General features: G+C 37.1%; 1 protein-coding gene across 1 annotated transcript in view; it reads right to left on the reverse strand.

Annotated features, from left to right (window-relative positions):
* Nucleotides 1-24: 24 nt before the first annotated feature.
* Nucleotides 25-14,102, reverse strand: part of LOC124233475 (ankyrin and armadillo repeat-containing protein-like) — a 66,119-nt gene continuing 52,041 nt past the window's right edge. The window contains exons 17-23 of the mRNA XM_046650591.1: nt 12,960-13,082; nt 9,789-9,947; nt 8,963-9,080; nt 6,702-6,811; nt 4,755-4,951; nt 2,083-2,129; nt 25-812 (exon numbers count right to left, since the gene is read on the reverse strand). Of these exons, the coding sequence (XP_046506547.1) occupies nt 565-812; nt 2,083-2,129; nt 4,755-4,951; nt 6,702-6,811; nt 8,963-9,080; nt 9,789-9,947; nt 12,960-13,082 (1,002 nt within the window). The 3' untranslated portion in view covers nt 25-564. The remainder of the gene's footprint in view (nt 813-2,082; nt 2,130-4,754; nt 4,952-6,701; nt 6,812-8,962; nt 9,081-9,788; nt 9,948-12,959; nt 13,083-14,102) is intronic.

Genomic DNA, 14,102 nt, shown 5'->3' on the forward strand with positions numbered 1-14,102 from the left:
TGGCTTGATGAGCGGTGCTGTGTCCACACCTAGGATCCAAACCAGAGAAACCCTGGGCCACTGAAGTGGAGCATGTGGACTTAACCACCCAGCCAAGGGGCTGGCCCTTACATTTTTTTGAAATACAATGTTTTAAAAGTATACATTTCAGGTTTTAGAAGCCTCATGCATTTGTAGTATTTATTATTAAATATCTCAAGGTATTATAGTGAGTGTTAACATGTGGCCTACTTTAAATCAGGCCTCTTTAGCTCAGCATACTAATTTAAAAATGTTTCTAACACTTGATAAATATACTAATTATGCTGCTCATGTCAGTTGCTATGTTTTAATAGTTTTTAGTGCAGGCATTCTATTACAGAAAATTCTATTTATTTTTTTAAACCACAATTCTGACCTGATGTTAAATTTCAGTAGTCAGGTTAAGGAAAATCTGTGAAGTATCAATATCAAGAACTTACATTCAAAAAGATTATTCAGTTATGCTATGAATATTTTATCACAATTAAAAATAAAAATTTTAAAAAGATTGCTCAGGAATCCTTTCATTCTAAAATGCTTTTATTAGCCTTCTGCAGGCTCAGGATTAGCTTTCTGTACGTGTTTCCCAAGTTGACTCAAAAACACTATTCTTGGTCTTGATACTTTTATGACATCCGATAAAATTGCAGATGAAAAGGAAAAAATATTATGAGAAACAGTCGTCTTTTCTACTGTTTTGAGGAGCCCCATGAAGTTAGTTACAGGAGGTATTAAAGTCAAAGAATCCCTTGGTTGAATTTTAGGCTTTAATTTTCTTCGGTGTTCTTTTCCTAGAAATTAGAGAACCACAATTAAATCTCTCTTAAGCCTAAGAGCTCTAAGTATAGTCTCATTGCTTTCAGTTCTGTATAGTTCTATTTTCTTCACATCACCAAAACATACTAAGAGAACAGATCAGTAGCTTCCACACTTTTAGATGTCATAGAGCAAAAGCTTGTCGGGGCCAATATATGGTTGCCAGCTTTTTATTATGCCATGTTGGCACTAATAAAAGAACAGATGCCAGCTGTTTTAAACATTTTGTAAAAGAAGGGATAGTTTAACACCATGGGAAAGTGTCAAAGGCATTATCTCAAAATGACAGACGTTATATTGAATAAAATTAACTTTATCAGAAACTTGCTACATTGTCCTTGTTTTTTCTTATGCTACCACAAACCTGTGAAAACTTCATCAGACCATTACTGGTACACAGATTGTTGTTTAGAAACCAGCATTAAAGTGAAGAAAGATTGGGACTGACTATTCTTTTGTGTAAGTTACTCTGATACTAAAGAAGCTATACCAAAAAAACCCCAGACGTTCTTCTACCCATGTATTCAGAAATCTAGCCTCCCCCATATACTCCCTGAATAACTGAAGTTCTTTACTCTCCCTTTATGTCTCTCCCTATTCTCTACCTTTCCTTTTGTGCCTGAATGGTTCTATCCTTGCTTTTGTCTATAGGACAGTATACCAAGTAAGACTGATCTTGGTCCTACACTAAGCGCACATGAGCAAGCACTAAGCATATATGTGAAACAGTAAGTAATTGATCTCCTCTATTGCATGTCTAATAGGAATTGATGAGTAACATGTAAGATCTGACTCTGATCTTGCAGGCCTAGGCGACTCAGCCATCGTCTGTCTACTGTGTGCAAACTGTACAGAGCATCCATGGAAGAAAACATGGTCTCTGCCCTGAGAACTTACGGGGTAGACGAGTTATACATGAAACAGAAGAATAGCAAGATCAGAATTTAAGTCATACTTACATGTTTCAATAATGACTTATTTCTATGCATGGCTTGTGAGAAAAAACAAAGAAGGGATTTCTGTCAAGTGATGTTAGTACGGAAGACCTTAAAAGAACTGATTAACATGGGCTTGTAAATGAGAAGATATTTTAGGTATACAGAATTACAATAGCAAAAGTTCACAGTTAAACTTTTCTTTTTTGGTATCCTGGACATTTTGGATTTTTAGAAATGGAACACAGAATTATAAAGTTTCAGGGCTAGAAGGTATCTCAGAGCTCACGGATAAAGAAAAATCAATTACCTTTTTTAAAGACAGGAATTATGCATGGCCCTCCATTTTTCTCCAGACTGAAAGGAAAACATTTTTATTACAAAAACTAGAAATATATGAGACTTAGTACACCCAGGTACCATGTTCAATGCCTAAGGCTAATTTATACATGTTACCTGTACTAACTGTGCATGTTACTTGTATGTATTTTATAGTCACTCATTTACTCACTTAATCACTCAGAACATTTGGAACATTAAATCTGCTTGAAGTGATCAGGGAAAGCTTCAGGGAAGAAGAGACACTTCAGCTGGGTTTTGAAGAAAATAGTTCTTCAAATGGATGTGGGGGGAGGGTATTCCATACAGAGGGAATAGGATATGAAAAGTTACAGTACTGTAAAACAGCATAGCATGTTCAGAGGGCACTAAGTAGTCTGGTGTTGGAATTAAAGGCATCTGGAGGCATGATGGGTGATAAGGTTGGAGAATAAAGATCAAGTCATTTTATGTATTAAGAATACGAGAGTGGTCCCGCCCAGTGGCGCAGTGGTTGAGTGGAGTTCATGCACTTCATTTTGGCAGCCTGGGTTTCACTGGTTGGGATCCCAGGTTCGGTCCTACACACAGCTCTTCAAGCCATGCTGTGGTGGCATCCCACATACAAAGTGGAGGAAGATTGGGTCAGATGTTAGTTCAGCCACAACCTTCCTCAAGCAAAAAGAGGAAGATTGGCAACAGATGTTAGCTCAGGGCCAATCTTCCTCACCAAAAAAAAAGAACAAGAAAATTTAAAACCTTATTTTCAAGGCAATGGAATACTAATGAACTATTTCAAGGCAAAGAATAGCAAGATGTACCTAAGTGAATATTGTGTGTGTGTATGTATGTGTGTCTTCAAAAGAAGTATTATTTTAATCAACATCCTATACATGTAATATATAAATAAATTATTACAAAATTTCCCTGGTAATAAAATATAAGTCTTGATTGAAGTTAATATATTAAAGGTGGTTATCACAAATGTATTCCTGGTTAACTTAAAGAGGAACATTTGCTGCTGACAACTTTAATGAGGCTCCGGCTTCAATCTGTTCATATGCCAACTTCATGGCTATGGAGTATCATGGATATAGGGTAAACTAGCCTAGTGTTAGGCTCAGATTACTTTTATTTTATGCAGGATCAGTTAACACCCATAAAATTATGTCTGTCTGCATACTTCAAAACTTACACATCCACGGACCCTTCTAATCTGCCCTTCTTGGGGCTGGATGGGGCCATGGGGATAGAGAAGTGGTATACACTCCCCCCAAAAATGCTATTATGATCCCAGCCACAGTCAATCTACTTTCTGTTTCCAGTAGTGATATCAAGAAATATTTTGTGGAAGGATATGGTTATCTATCCCAAAATTTCCAAACTTATCGTAATAATCTTTCCTGTAGTTTCATTTAAACCAAACTCCTTCATAGGATTATTATGAAAATTAAAAGGAATAGTCCGTATAATGCTCTAAGGAAAGTGCATAGCACTCTTAATTATGGGAGTGATTGTTATTTGCTTACCAGTTCCACTTCACCTGGTACCCATTCTTACAAGTTTACTAACCACTGGTCACTGCTTATAATCCTGAAAGTTGGGTGTTCACAACTCCAGGGGAGTCATTCACCTCATAGTCATCGTAGATTTGTATAGTTACTACAACCATTTTCCAGTACATGTCAGTAAAGAGTCTTGAGGAAGGGGCACCTTTTTCTAATTCCCCAAAATTTGCCACATGGACTAGCTGTGGGAGTGACTGTGTAAAATAATACTTCCATTATTTATCCTAAATTAATTTTTTGAACCAGTAAATATTATTTTTTAACATTGTCAATTACAGCAATTATAATGTAGATTTCCCAGGCTTATTATATAAAATTAGGTAATCAGTTTGGGGTTTTCAGTTTTTCAAAGAATTAAAATTAAAGTGACTCTGAAGATGTACTCAGTTTTCTCTGTACTTAAAATTGATTTATAGAACTATGATATGCTGTTGTATCCTGTTCTCTTGTCGTAGAGTTAATAATTTATCTTGAGTAGCTCTGTTTCCTATATATTAATAGCACTATTTACTGCAAAGACTTGTAATTCAGCTACATCTATGGAAGAAGAGAAAGTATGCCCATTGTAATGAGATTCTCATCTTCTCTCTTTTTTCAGAAATTTAAGTTCATGATGAAACTACAACACTGAATAAATGCCTGGCAACGTTTCCCATTACTCCAGCCACCGGGTCTGATTTAGCCGTCTCCCCCCCTGGGAGTGTGGCCTAGCTTTGGATCAAGTCCGAAAGTCCTATTTGATGCCAGAGTTATGGTGTTCCTGGTTAGCGCAGAACTCTCAAATGTACCCCAGTCTACCCCAAAATGGCTCCCTGGGTCAGACTTGGAGGCAACCAGTTTCCCAAAAACTTTCCTGAAATGTGAATAATCCCGGCCGGACAGGATCCCCAAGATCTGGTTGTATTCTTGTCTGCACTCACAATTCTGTTGCTAAGTTGGAATTAAAACAGGCTTTGGCAATGAACATTTAGAATGAAGTTTATCCTTTGGTATAGAAGGCATATATTCATATCATTTCAATGACGTTCCTTAAACTTCCTTAAAAGCTCCTCTATCAATAATTTCACTACTGCAACTTCAAATATAAGCACAATACCTTAAGGAAGGAAGTCCCACTCTTTGTTGCATTTGAAATTCCTTTAAAAATGCTGGGTTAATACTTGCATCTCTGCTGATATTATTTGTTATACGAAGGAACTGATTAGGCTTATTCCTGCATTCCTTTAATAGGATGCGGAAAGCATTTGCATTGTAAGTTAAGTAGCCAAGAGCACAGGAGCAAGCTGTGCGAACCTAAATGAAAAAGAAACAGTTCCTCCTTAACCACGAGATTTGTTCGTAAAATGTCTAGCCCAGTGCTCTCATTAGATATTTCGCAGGAAAGTCTCTGTAGCTATGGACAGCAGATAGGTATGTCAACCGATGGCAATCCACAGGTGGAAACCTGACTATATTTTTATAGAGGGCTGTCAACTGCTATCCATTCCTAGTAGTTGTTCTCAGTCTCAACTGCATTTTAGAATCACCAGGAGTTTAAAAAAGAAAAGAAACGAAGAGAAAGTCCACCAAATGAATCAGACTCTTGGGGGTAGAATGCGGGCGTCTGTATCGTTTTTAAAGTGTCACAGGTGATTCTAATGTTCAGCCGGGGTGAGAACCATTGAGCTTGTACTGTGACAGTGAGTCTCAGTCTTGATTGTGCATTGAAATCACCTGAAAAGCTATGAAAATTACTCACGCTTGGGTTCCACCCCTAGAAACTCTATTTTGGGGTGCAGCCCGGACATCGGGATTTTTCCAAACGGCTCAGGTGATTGTAATAGGAAACCAAGTAAGAAACTATAGGAGAAAAGTAAGTTAAGAATATATGACTCATGAGGCTGGTCTGGTGGCATAGTGGTTAAGTTCATGCATTCCACTTCAGCGGCAGGGTTTGCAGGCCTGGATCCTGGGCATGGACCTACACACTGCTCATCAAGCCATGCTGTGGCAGTGTCCCACATACAAAACAGAGGAAGATTGGCACAGATGTTAGCCCAGCAACAATCTTCCTCAAGCAAAAAGAGGAAGATTGGGAATAGATGTTTGCTCAGGGCCAGTCTTCCTCATCAAAAAAAGGCCACTCAGACCCAGCAAAGAACTCAATTTCCCACTTGCAAAAACAAAGAAACATGGACAGGTATCAGGCCACAGGACTCCAACAAAGTAGTTTTTTCCTTCTTTGAAGGAAATACCCTCTGCTTGTGACCCTGAAGTAATTAGGTTGTTCATATGATTCATTAAAGTATACTCCTGGGCAGTTCTTGGGAAAATCTGTTAGTGGTGGCCTAAGAAATGTCATAGAGTGAACATCCCATGCGGGGTACCAGAAGGTTGACATTTTGGTCTTTACGTTGGCATCTGATTACTGTATATGCCCATATATCTTCCATGCTTGAACAGTGGTTCTCAGTGTATGGTCCCTGGACCAGCAGATTTAGATTCTGGGAACTTGTTAGAAATGCAAGCATTTTGGACCTACACCAGATGTATTAGATCAGGAACTCTGGGAATGGAGCCCAGCAATCACCTCCAGGTGATTCCGATGTCCCCTAGAGAAACCCTGCCTCAGACCTTAGGGAAAAGCAGAGGGGAGCACTCAGGCAAACCACTACCATGGCAGCCTGGCCTTCACACAACTGTCCAAGGGATTCCACTTTCATTCATTACAAAGAACTAGAGAAATGACTTAGTGAGATTACAAAAACTAACCAGCTTTTGTGAGATATTTTATAAATATTTTAATTAGAAATTTCTGTATCATCGATGTAATTATTTGTAGATTGAATCTTCAATATTCAAGTTAAAACAAATGTGCACATTTTTGTGGGTACCAAAATTATGGATGGCAGATGTAGTACAAGAAAAATCATCTAATTTTGAGTTAGTAACATGAGCTATTACATAACACAGTCAACCTCTGGAGAAATTAGCCCACAGAAGTGAGAGAGAGGCAAATTTATATTTTTAGGACATTCAATTTTAGAATCACTTTTGTTTTTACCTCTTCTTTTTCTGAGTACAAATGATAGCAGAGCCGTTGGATTGTCCCTAATGTGGTAAATGCTTCTGGAATACCAGCTCTAGAATGAGCCAGGCTAGCTATTAAATTCCCTAGAAATTAAACAAGAAAAAATGCTTGTGTTATTTAATGGATATAAACTGACATACTGTGCTTTTGTTCATTTGCACATAGTATTAAAAAGGTTTGAGTCACAAGACATCTCTGTTAATGAAGAAGTGCTGAGAAAAAGCATGTATATGTTAAATGTAGAATAAACTTGCCCCAAAATTATGGTTTGGTTTTCTGTCACAAACAGTAAAAGTTAAATAGGTTTATTTAAGAGTGGGGAATTTTGAAAATCACAGGTTTTCTTCCCCATGGCTTCAGAATATATTTTGTTTTGAGGTTTTAGAGTTTTATGACTATGAACATAATGACTGAACTACCCTTAGAAAATTTAATATGTCGTTTTTGCAGTTCAGATGGCTTTGAGTTATGAAGAGGTTAATGGTATTTTTAAACCAAGCAATGTATTGCTTTTTGAAGTTTAAAATTATTGAAGTTCTTGCTGTAAAAAGAAGTTTTGGGGGTTGAAAGTAATAAAGTGATCCAGTAATTAAGTAAATGTGCAGCTGCCGACTTAAAACTATTTCATTCGTACTGATTTTCTTTTAGAACTCTCATGTGATATTCTTTCACAATATTCTTGCTGTGTTGGAATAAATGTAACACAAATTTTAATGTATTTTTACATTTGTGAGTGGATACTTTACTGAGGTATTAACTGGGTTTTTCTTCTTGTATTTTTTTCCAGCCTCCATTATAAGCCAAGAAGCCCTGTGTACTGATTGCCTCAGGTTGGGGAGGGCTGGGTTGGAGGACCTGGAGCAAAAATTGTCTAAAGATAACCTTTCTTTCAGGCTTATATTTTCAAAAGCCTGAGTTTATAGAAGGCATTATGCTAGGAGGAGGGGAGAGAGGTGTCTTTAAAGATGGGGAGTAAGAAATGGGGAACAAATGGAGGAGGGCAGAGAATCTGACTAGGAAGGAGATAGCAGGAACAGGTGCTTTGAGTGGGAATGGCTAAGTGGCGCACATAGGAAAACTGGACACTTGGCAACATAAATCCCTGTCTCTGCAAAACTTCTGTGTTTTTGGAGCCTCTTCAGGGAACCATGTCAGCTTGGACATTAAGCACGTCGTTTGTTTTACATCATACCTGTGGCCTGAATATCCTGCTTTGCTTGAGGTGCCCGGACATGCATATGACTCTGATGGTGGAGTGCCAAGAAAGTCTAGTAATTTTTGAGATTCAATTCCTACCAGCCTGGGGAAATGAATCTTTGGAAACTAGTATAATATGGCATTTCTTGCACACAAGAGTTTGTGGAGTAAAATTTTAACCCACTATAATTGTTTTTCGGAGTCATAGAATTACTATGACATTGAATTAAGAATGTTATTTAGATAAAAATATAGGTAATAACTACTTTTAAATGTCTTTTTCCCAACTAGTTTCATCAGAAAGTTTGTGTTTGCTTGAATTTTCCTTCAATACCACTTGCTTCAATTCTTTCCATTTCATTCCTTCAATTTCCTTTGTTGCCTTCAGTGATCCATTTCAGTTAAAAAACAAATACCTTATTTATTTGTTTTTTGGTGGTAGTCATTCCACGTGGTTGTCGTTTTGATACTGTTTTCTGTTGCGCTGAGAGTGATATATCAAGTTAGTTAACTTATTGATCATCTGGAGAGTCAGGTCTGGAGTAGACAGTTACATAATTAGCATTAAGTGTGTCAAGAACTCTATTGGGCCATTTTGCTTTGTTATATTACATAGCAATGCAGAGAACTCTGACATGTTAGCAAAATGTGCACAATTGGTCAAAAGGAAACAAGACAGAGCTATATCAGTATAAATCTGCCACTATTATAAATCAGTGTGTAAATTAATTTTGTTGTTAGCTCATAGTTGAACTCTTATTTTGTATTCTGGAAAAAATGATAAGCGTTTGAAAAAGTAATTAGGAAATCAAAAAGGCCATGTTCTGGGTTAACTCTGCTCCTATTTGGGGCGCAGAGTAGACTCCCATTATTCCATGTAGACTTACTGTGGAGTTCCATGTGGGCTTACGTGAGTTCATTCTTCAAACCGTGTGACAGAGCATCAGGCTTATTATTTTGTCATTGCTCATATTACAAAAAACATTTTTTTGAAAATAGTTTTATGTGGATACAATTAGCTTCTACTTATTTCCTACCTGTCAAGGCAGTGGTAGCAGAATGAGCTGAATACAGGCTGTCAACTAAAATAGTAACACCTCTTGCAGACAAAGTAATGTGGTCCACATCTATAATGACTTTAGCCAATATGATAATCTAAAAACAAAAAAGCATAGAATCATTGAACATTTTCTACGCAGCTTCTCTTATTAAGCTTTTATGTTTTTGGGGTACTTCTAAGGAAGCTAGGAGGGGTAATTGGTTATGATTCAATAGAAGAGAAGCCGGTGGGAGGGGAGGAGCTAGAGTACTTGTCCCTGTCTGATCATTGCAGTAACTATAATAGGCCATATTCTTCTTTTTACAGTGTTTGCAACTTTTGCGTCCTTGACATGTGGGTTCATAGAAAATACTTCTAAAGGTCATAGGCTAGAAACAGAAGAGAAAGAATATGACTAAGAAGAACCCGGATACATATAGTTGTCGCAGGTTGAAGAATCAGTGTGATCAGTTAAAGATTTGCAGTTAGAAAACTTGCTTGGAAGCTACCATGTTTTTCTACCTATTTCCTTGTAGAGGTGGGGGAGGAAAATACTACGGTCTGCCTATCAAACTGTCCGGGTTGTAATAAGCATCGGATGAGGTATAAGGCAAAAGCTCCTTGTAACTTGTAAAATTCTATATAAATGAAGAAATTCGCATAGATAACAGAGTTTTTATGAGGTTGAGGGGGTTGGTGTAAAAACTACTGTGAATTCTACAAACCAGTAAACATTTTTCCAGATCTAAAAATTTTTCTAATTTTTAAGTTTTCACTAAAAAGAGATAGTTATTGATTTGAAGTTTTAACCTCTAGTTTTATACCTGAAATGCTGCCATCACCTTCTCAGTTTCAATTGTTGATTCAAGAAAAGGTTCAAAAATTGATATGGTCATTATTCCACTTTCCAGTATTAAGTATTGTTGAAAGCGATTATTGAAGGCAAAAAGGGTTAATGCATAGCCTGCTCTTAAACAAATATCCTAGAAATAGGAGAAACATGCATTATCTTTAACTTATTTCTTTTTTATGTTGCTCAAGTTAATAGGTTTTGAATTCTTGCCCATTAAAATATATTGCATTCCTATATCTGGGAGTAAAGGATGACATTATCAGTAAAAACAGATAATAAACTTACCCCAGAATGTTACTGAACAGAGAAAATAGATAATTAGTTGTGATATCAGGAAGAAGAAAAGAGGAAAAATTTTAATTTTCAAAGGGAATGTTAGATTACTGATTATGTGGATAAATACCTAAACAGTAACAGGAAACTCCATAATTTCATTGACCCTCAACTTTTTTGTTTCAACATATTTTTATTTCCATTTCAACATTTCAAAGTAGAGTTGATAAATCAAAACTTCCCTTGTATAGCATGCTATCTATATGTTGTATTTTATGCATTGTGGGATGATCTCTATCATCTTTTAATATAAGATCACTTGTAAAATTCTATTATATTCTAACAGGGAATAAAAGAAAAATGATTTACTTTTAAAAATCACCTTTTAACATTCTGGGACTGGGTAAATAGAGCAAAACCAAATTCTCCCTTAGAGTCAGCCTACTTGCCAAAGATGAACACGTATGGTAGGTCTTCCAGAAAGATCCAAAAGATAGAATTATATCACTAAATCTTATTTTCACTATTTTATTTGAACAGTATAGTACAGAGAGAGAGAGAACTACTAATCTTAGTGAGTTTTCTTCTGCCACTACTAATCATTATATAAAAATGCTATACGGGGGCCGGCCCGGTGGCGCAGCAGCTAAGTTCGCGCGTTCCGCTTTGGCGGCGGCGGGGGGGGGGGGGGCGGTCCGCCAGTTCGGATCCCAGGTGTGGACATGGCACCGCTCATCAAGCCATGCTGTGGCAGGCGTCCCACATATAAAGTAGAGGAAGATGGGCACGGATGTTAGCTCAGGGCCAGTCTTCCTCAGCAAAAAGAGGAGGATTGGCAGCAGAAGTTAGCTCAGGGCTGATCTTCCTCAAAAAAAAAAGAAAAATGCTATATGTACATACAGAAATATTTACAGATAAAATTATATGATGCCTGAGATTTGCTTCAAAAATAATATAAGGAGAGTGAGAGGGTATTTAGATGAAATAAGGCTGGCCATGAGTTGATAATTGCTGAAGCTGGGTCATGGGAATATTTAAGTTCATTATGCTACTCTCTCATTCTATATATGTTTGAAATTTTCTGTAATAAAATTAAGTACGCACAAAGTAGTCACCTGGCCATAAGCGAGAAGAAAGGTATTAGGTACAGTCAAAGGAATAGGGCCAGAGAGTGAAGCCGGTGGTAAGAGGCTGGGAGGAAAAGGAGAATGAGTGAGTGTGGAATGAGCAGTAGAAGAAAAGGGAGAAGAAGGCGTGTACCTGAGGACTAGGGTAGTGAGAGTAAAATGTGAAAGGAAGAGGAGAGAGGGAAGAAAGGTGGCTCAGAGAGTCAGTCAGACATGAATTCAGCGTCCTCAACCTATTATTCCCCATGTAATTACCTCAGCAATTCTCCATCTTTTTGTGTACCACAGTAGAGTAAAATTCTCTATTAAAAAAAAATAATGCAATGACTTCATTTCTCCTCTTGTAACCCTCCTTTCTTCCTGCAAAATCTCCCAGAACTGAGAGAGACATAGTTGTAATTTCCTTCCCCGATTGCTAAAGGCACTGTAGACAACAAAAGTTCCTGAGTTTTTTCAGGGTTAGTGCTATTCAAAGTGTGGCCCAGGGATCAGTGACCATCCACAAAATGGCTGACAATCGGAAACTGAGAATAAGCATTTAAAAGAAACAGCTCTTCTTTACAGTTAAATACAAATTAATACATGTAGAAGGAAGAAGAAGGGAATTTTTAAAAAAATCTCCATTAGGCAAATGCTGCAGTAATCACTGTTGCATCGGTGGATGCTCAATTGGTGAGCAAAAGTATGATGCAAAACAGAATATTTGCATAGTCTCCAAGTGTCTCACCTCAAGATACTTGTTACTTACAAAGAGAAGAACAGTAACTTTACAGTGAAGAAATATGGTAGACACTACTTTAACCAAGTACCCAAAGTTAGCATTGCCAGTTACGAGACATAACATCATGTACCCTTTGAAATGATGCACTGGGAGGGTGAGTAAAGAAGACCACATCACTTCTCTGGTAGTCTTGCCAAAATCCATGACCTCAATGTAGTCACGAGAAGACATCAGATAATTCGAACTGAGGGACATTCTGTAAAATAACTTGGCCTGGACTCATCAAAAATGTCAAAATCATGAAAAGACTTGAAATCATGAAAGACAAAGGACAGAGTTTCACAGACTGAAGGAGACTAAAGAGACATGACAACTAGATGCAATGTGGGATTCTGGATTGGATTCTGGAACAGAAAAAGGACATTGGGGAGAAAATTGGCAAAATTTGAATAAGGTCTGCAGATTAGTTAATGGTGTTGTATCCATTTTAATTTCCTCGTTGACATCCAGAAAAGCTGGACAAAGGATATGTCAGAACACACTGTGCTATTTTTGCACACTTTTGGAAAGTCTAAAATTATTTCAAAATTTAAAGTTTGGTTTTTAAAAATTTATCTCCCCATAACACACTGCTGGGAAAAAGCTATTCCTTCATAATAAAGACTTTGAGGAGCACCACTCTAGAATAAGATATTAGAATATTCTTAATAAAATAAGAAGCAGATGGCTGAGTATTGAAAGGTCATAAAATTAGGTTAAAATTTTATCCAAGAGAGATTTGGTTTTTGGCTCTTCACCAAGCATGAAAATTGCTATATTTTAAAGATGGAATGTGACAACTATGAAAAATATGGAACAATATTATTCCCTCATTACAAACTAAGGCCCTAACAAGGAGATTTTACATTTCTTAAGTAATACATTTAAATATTACCGTGAAAAAGACTTGATGATAATTTGAGGCTGTGGTCTAAAAACCATTTTCTTCTAAATGAGCTTTAACATTTTGTAAACATATTACCTTATCTTGTGAGTGAAGAAGATAAAGGACATCAGCATACTTAAATCCTTCATTTTCTTGTAATTCTTTCTGTAACACATCATTCCTTAGGACAATGCATGCCAGGGAAAATGCCACTTCAACCTAAATATGTAGTTTTCAGAAATTAATTTATTTTTCACCCATGGTTTATCAAATGACATATTTCTTTATACAAACATTTATATGGGATATTCTAATTCCAAGACACTATAAAATCCATTGAGGGAGGCTGGCCCTGTGACCGAGTGGTTAAAGTTCCGCACACTTCACTTTAGTGACGCACATTTGCAAGTTCACATTCCAGGTGCAGACCTACACCACTCATCAGCCATGCTGTGGAGGCATCCCACATACAAAATAGAGGAAGACTGGCACAGATGTTAGCTCAGGGTGAATCTTCCTCACCAAAAAAAAAAAAAAATCCATTGATTCCAATTCTCTGACCAATATTTAGAGTGACACAACTTCTGGAGGAGTGTCCCTTATAATTTTTAACAGTTGGGAAAATATCCTTCTGTGTGCCAGCACAACCACACAGCTGCATCTGAGGGCATGGGGGGAGGCAGCCAGGCCCAGCAGGACATGTGAGGTATTATCTATGTATTATCTGAAGTGCATAGTTGTATCCCTTCCACATCTAAAAAAATTATTTTTTAATTCCCTGTCATGGGTTAAGAAGGTCTTGTGAACATCTTGTTAGCTGCTGACCACTGAGTTGTAAGGCTTTAATGGGACGCCTATGAACTGAAGCAAAGCATTGGAGAGTAGGACTGAAGAGTGCTTTCCCTCACGTAGTTCTGGAGTCATTAATGCACATTCTAAGTCCTTCGAGGAGTAAATGAAACTTGTTTACTATTGGGACTCAACAGATAAGTTTTTTTAAGTACTACGTTATGCATTTCTATGTAAAATGTTATGAATTTGAAAAGCATTATTATTGCAAAAATATTTTGTTTAGTAGGGAATCTTATTTGAAGAAAAGTATTGAAACGTATCTATGTTCTAACAAGTTTAAGAACTCAGTGAAAACATACTGAAATATAGGTGGATGCAAGTGAAGTAAACTTTTGCCATCAAAATGTGCATTTTAAAATAAAAATGTATTTTTACGTAGCATTTTCC

The sequence above is a fragment of the Equus quagga genome, unplaced genomic scaffold (genome assembly GCF_021613505.1).
Source record: "Equus quagga isolate Etosha38 unplaced genomic scaffold, UCLA_HA_Equagga_1.0 203_RagTag, whole genome shotgun sequence".
NCBI lineage: Eukaryota > Metazoa > Chordata > Mammalia > Perissodactyla > Equidae > Equus > Equus quagga.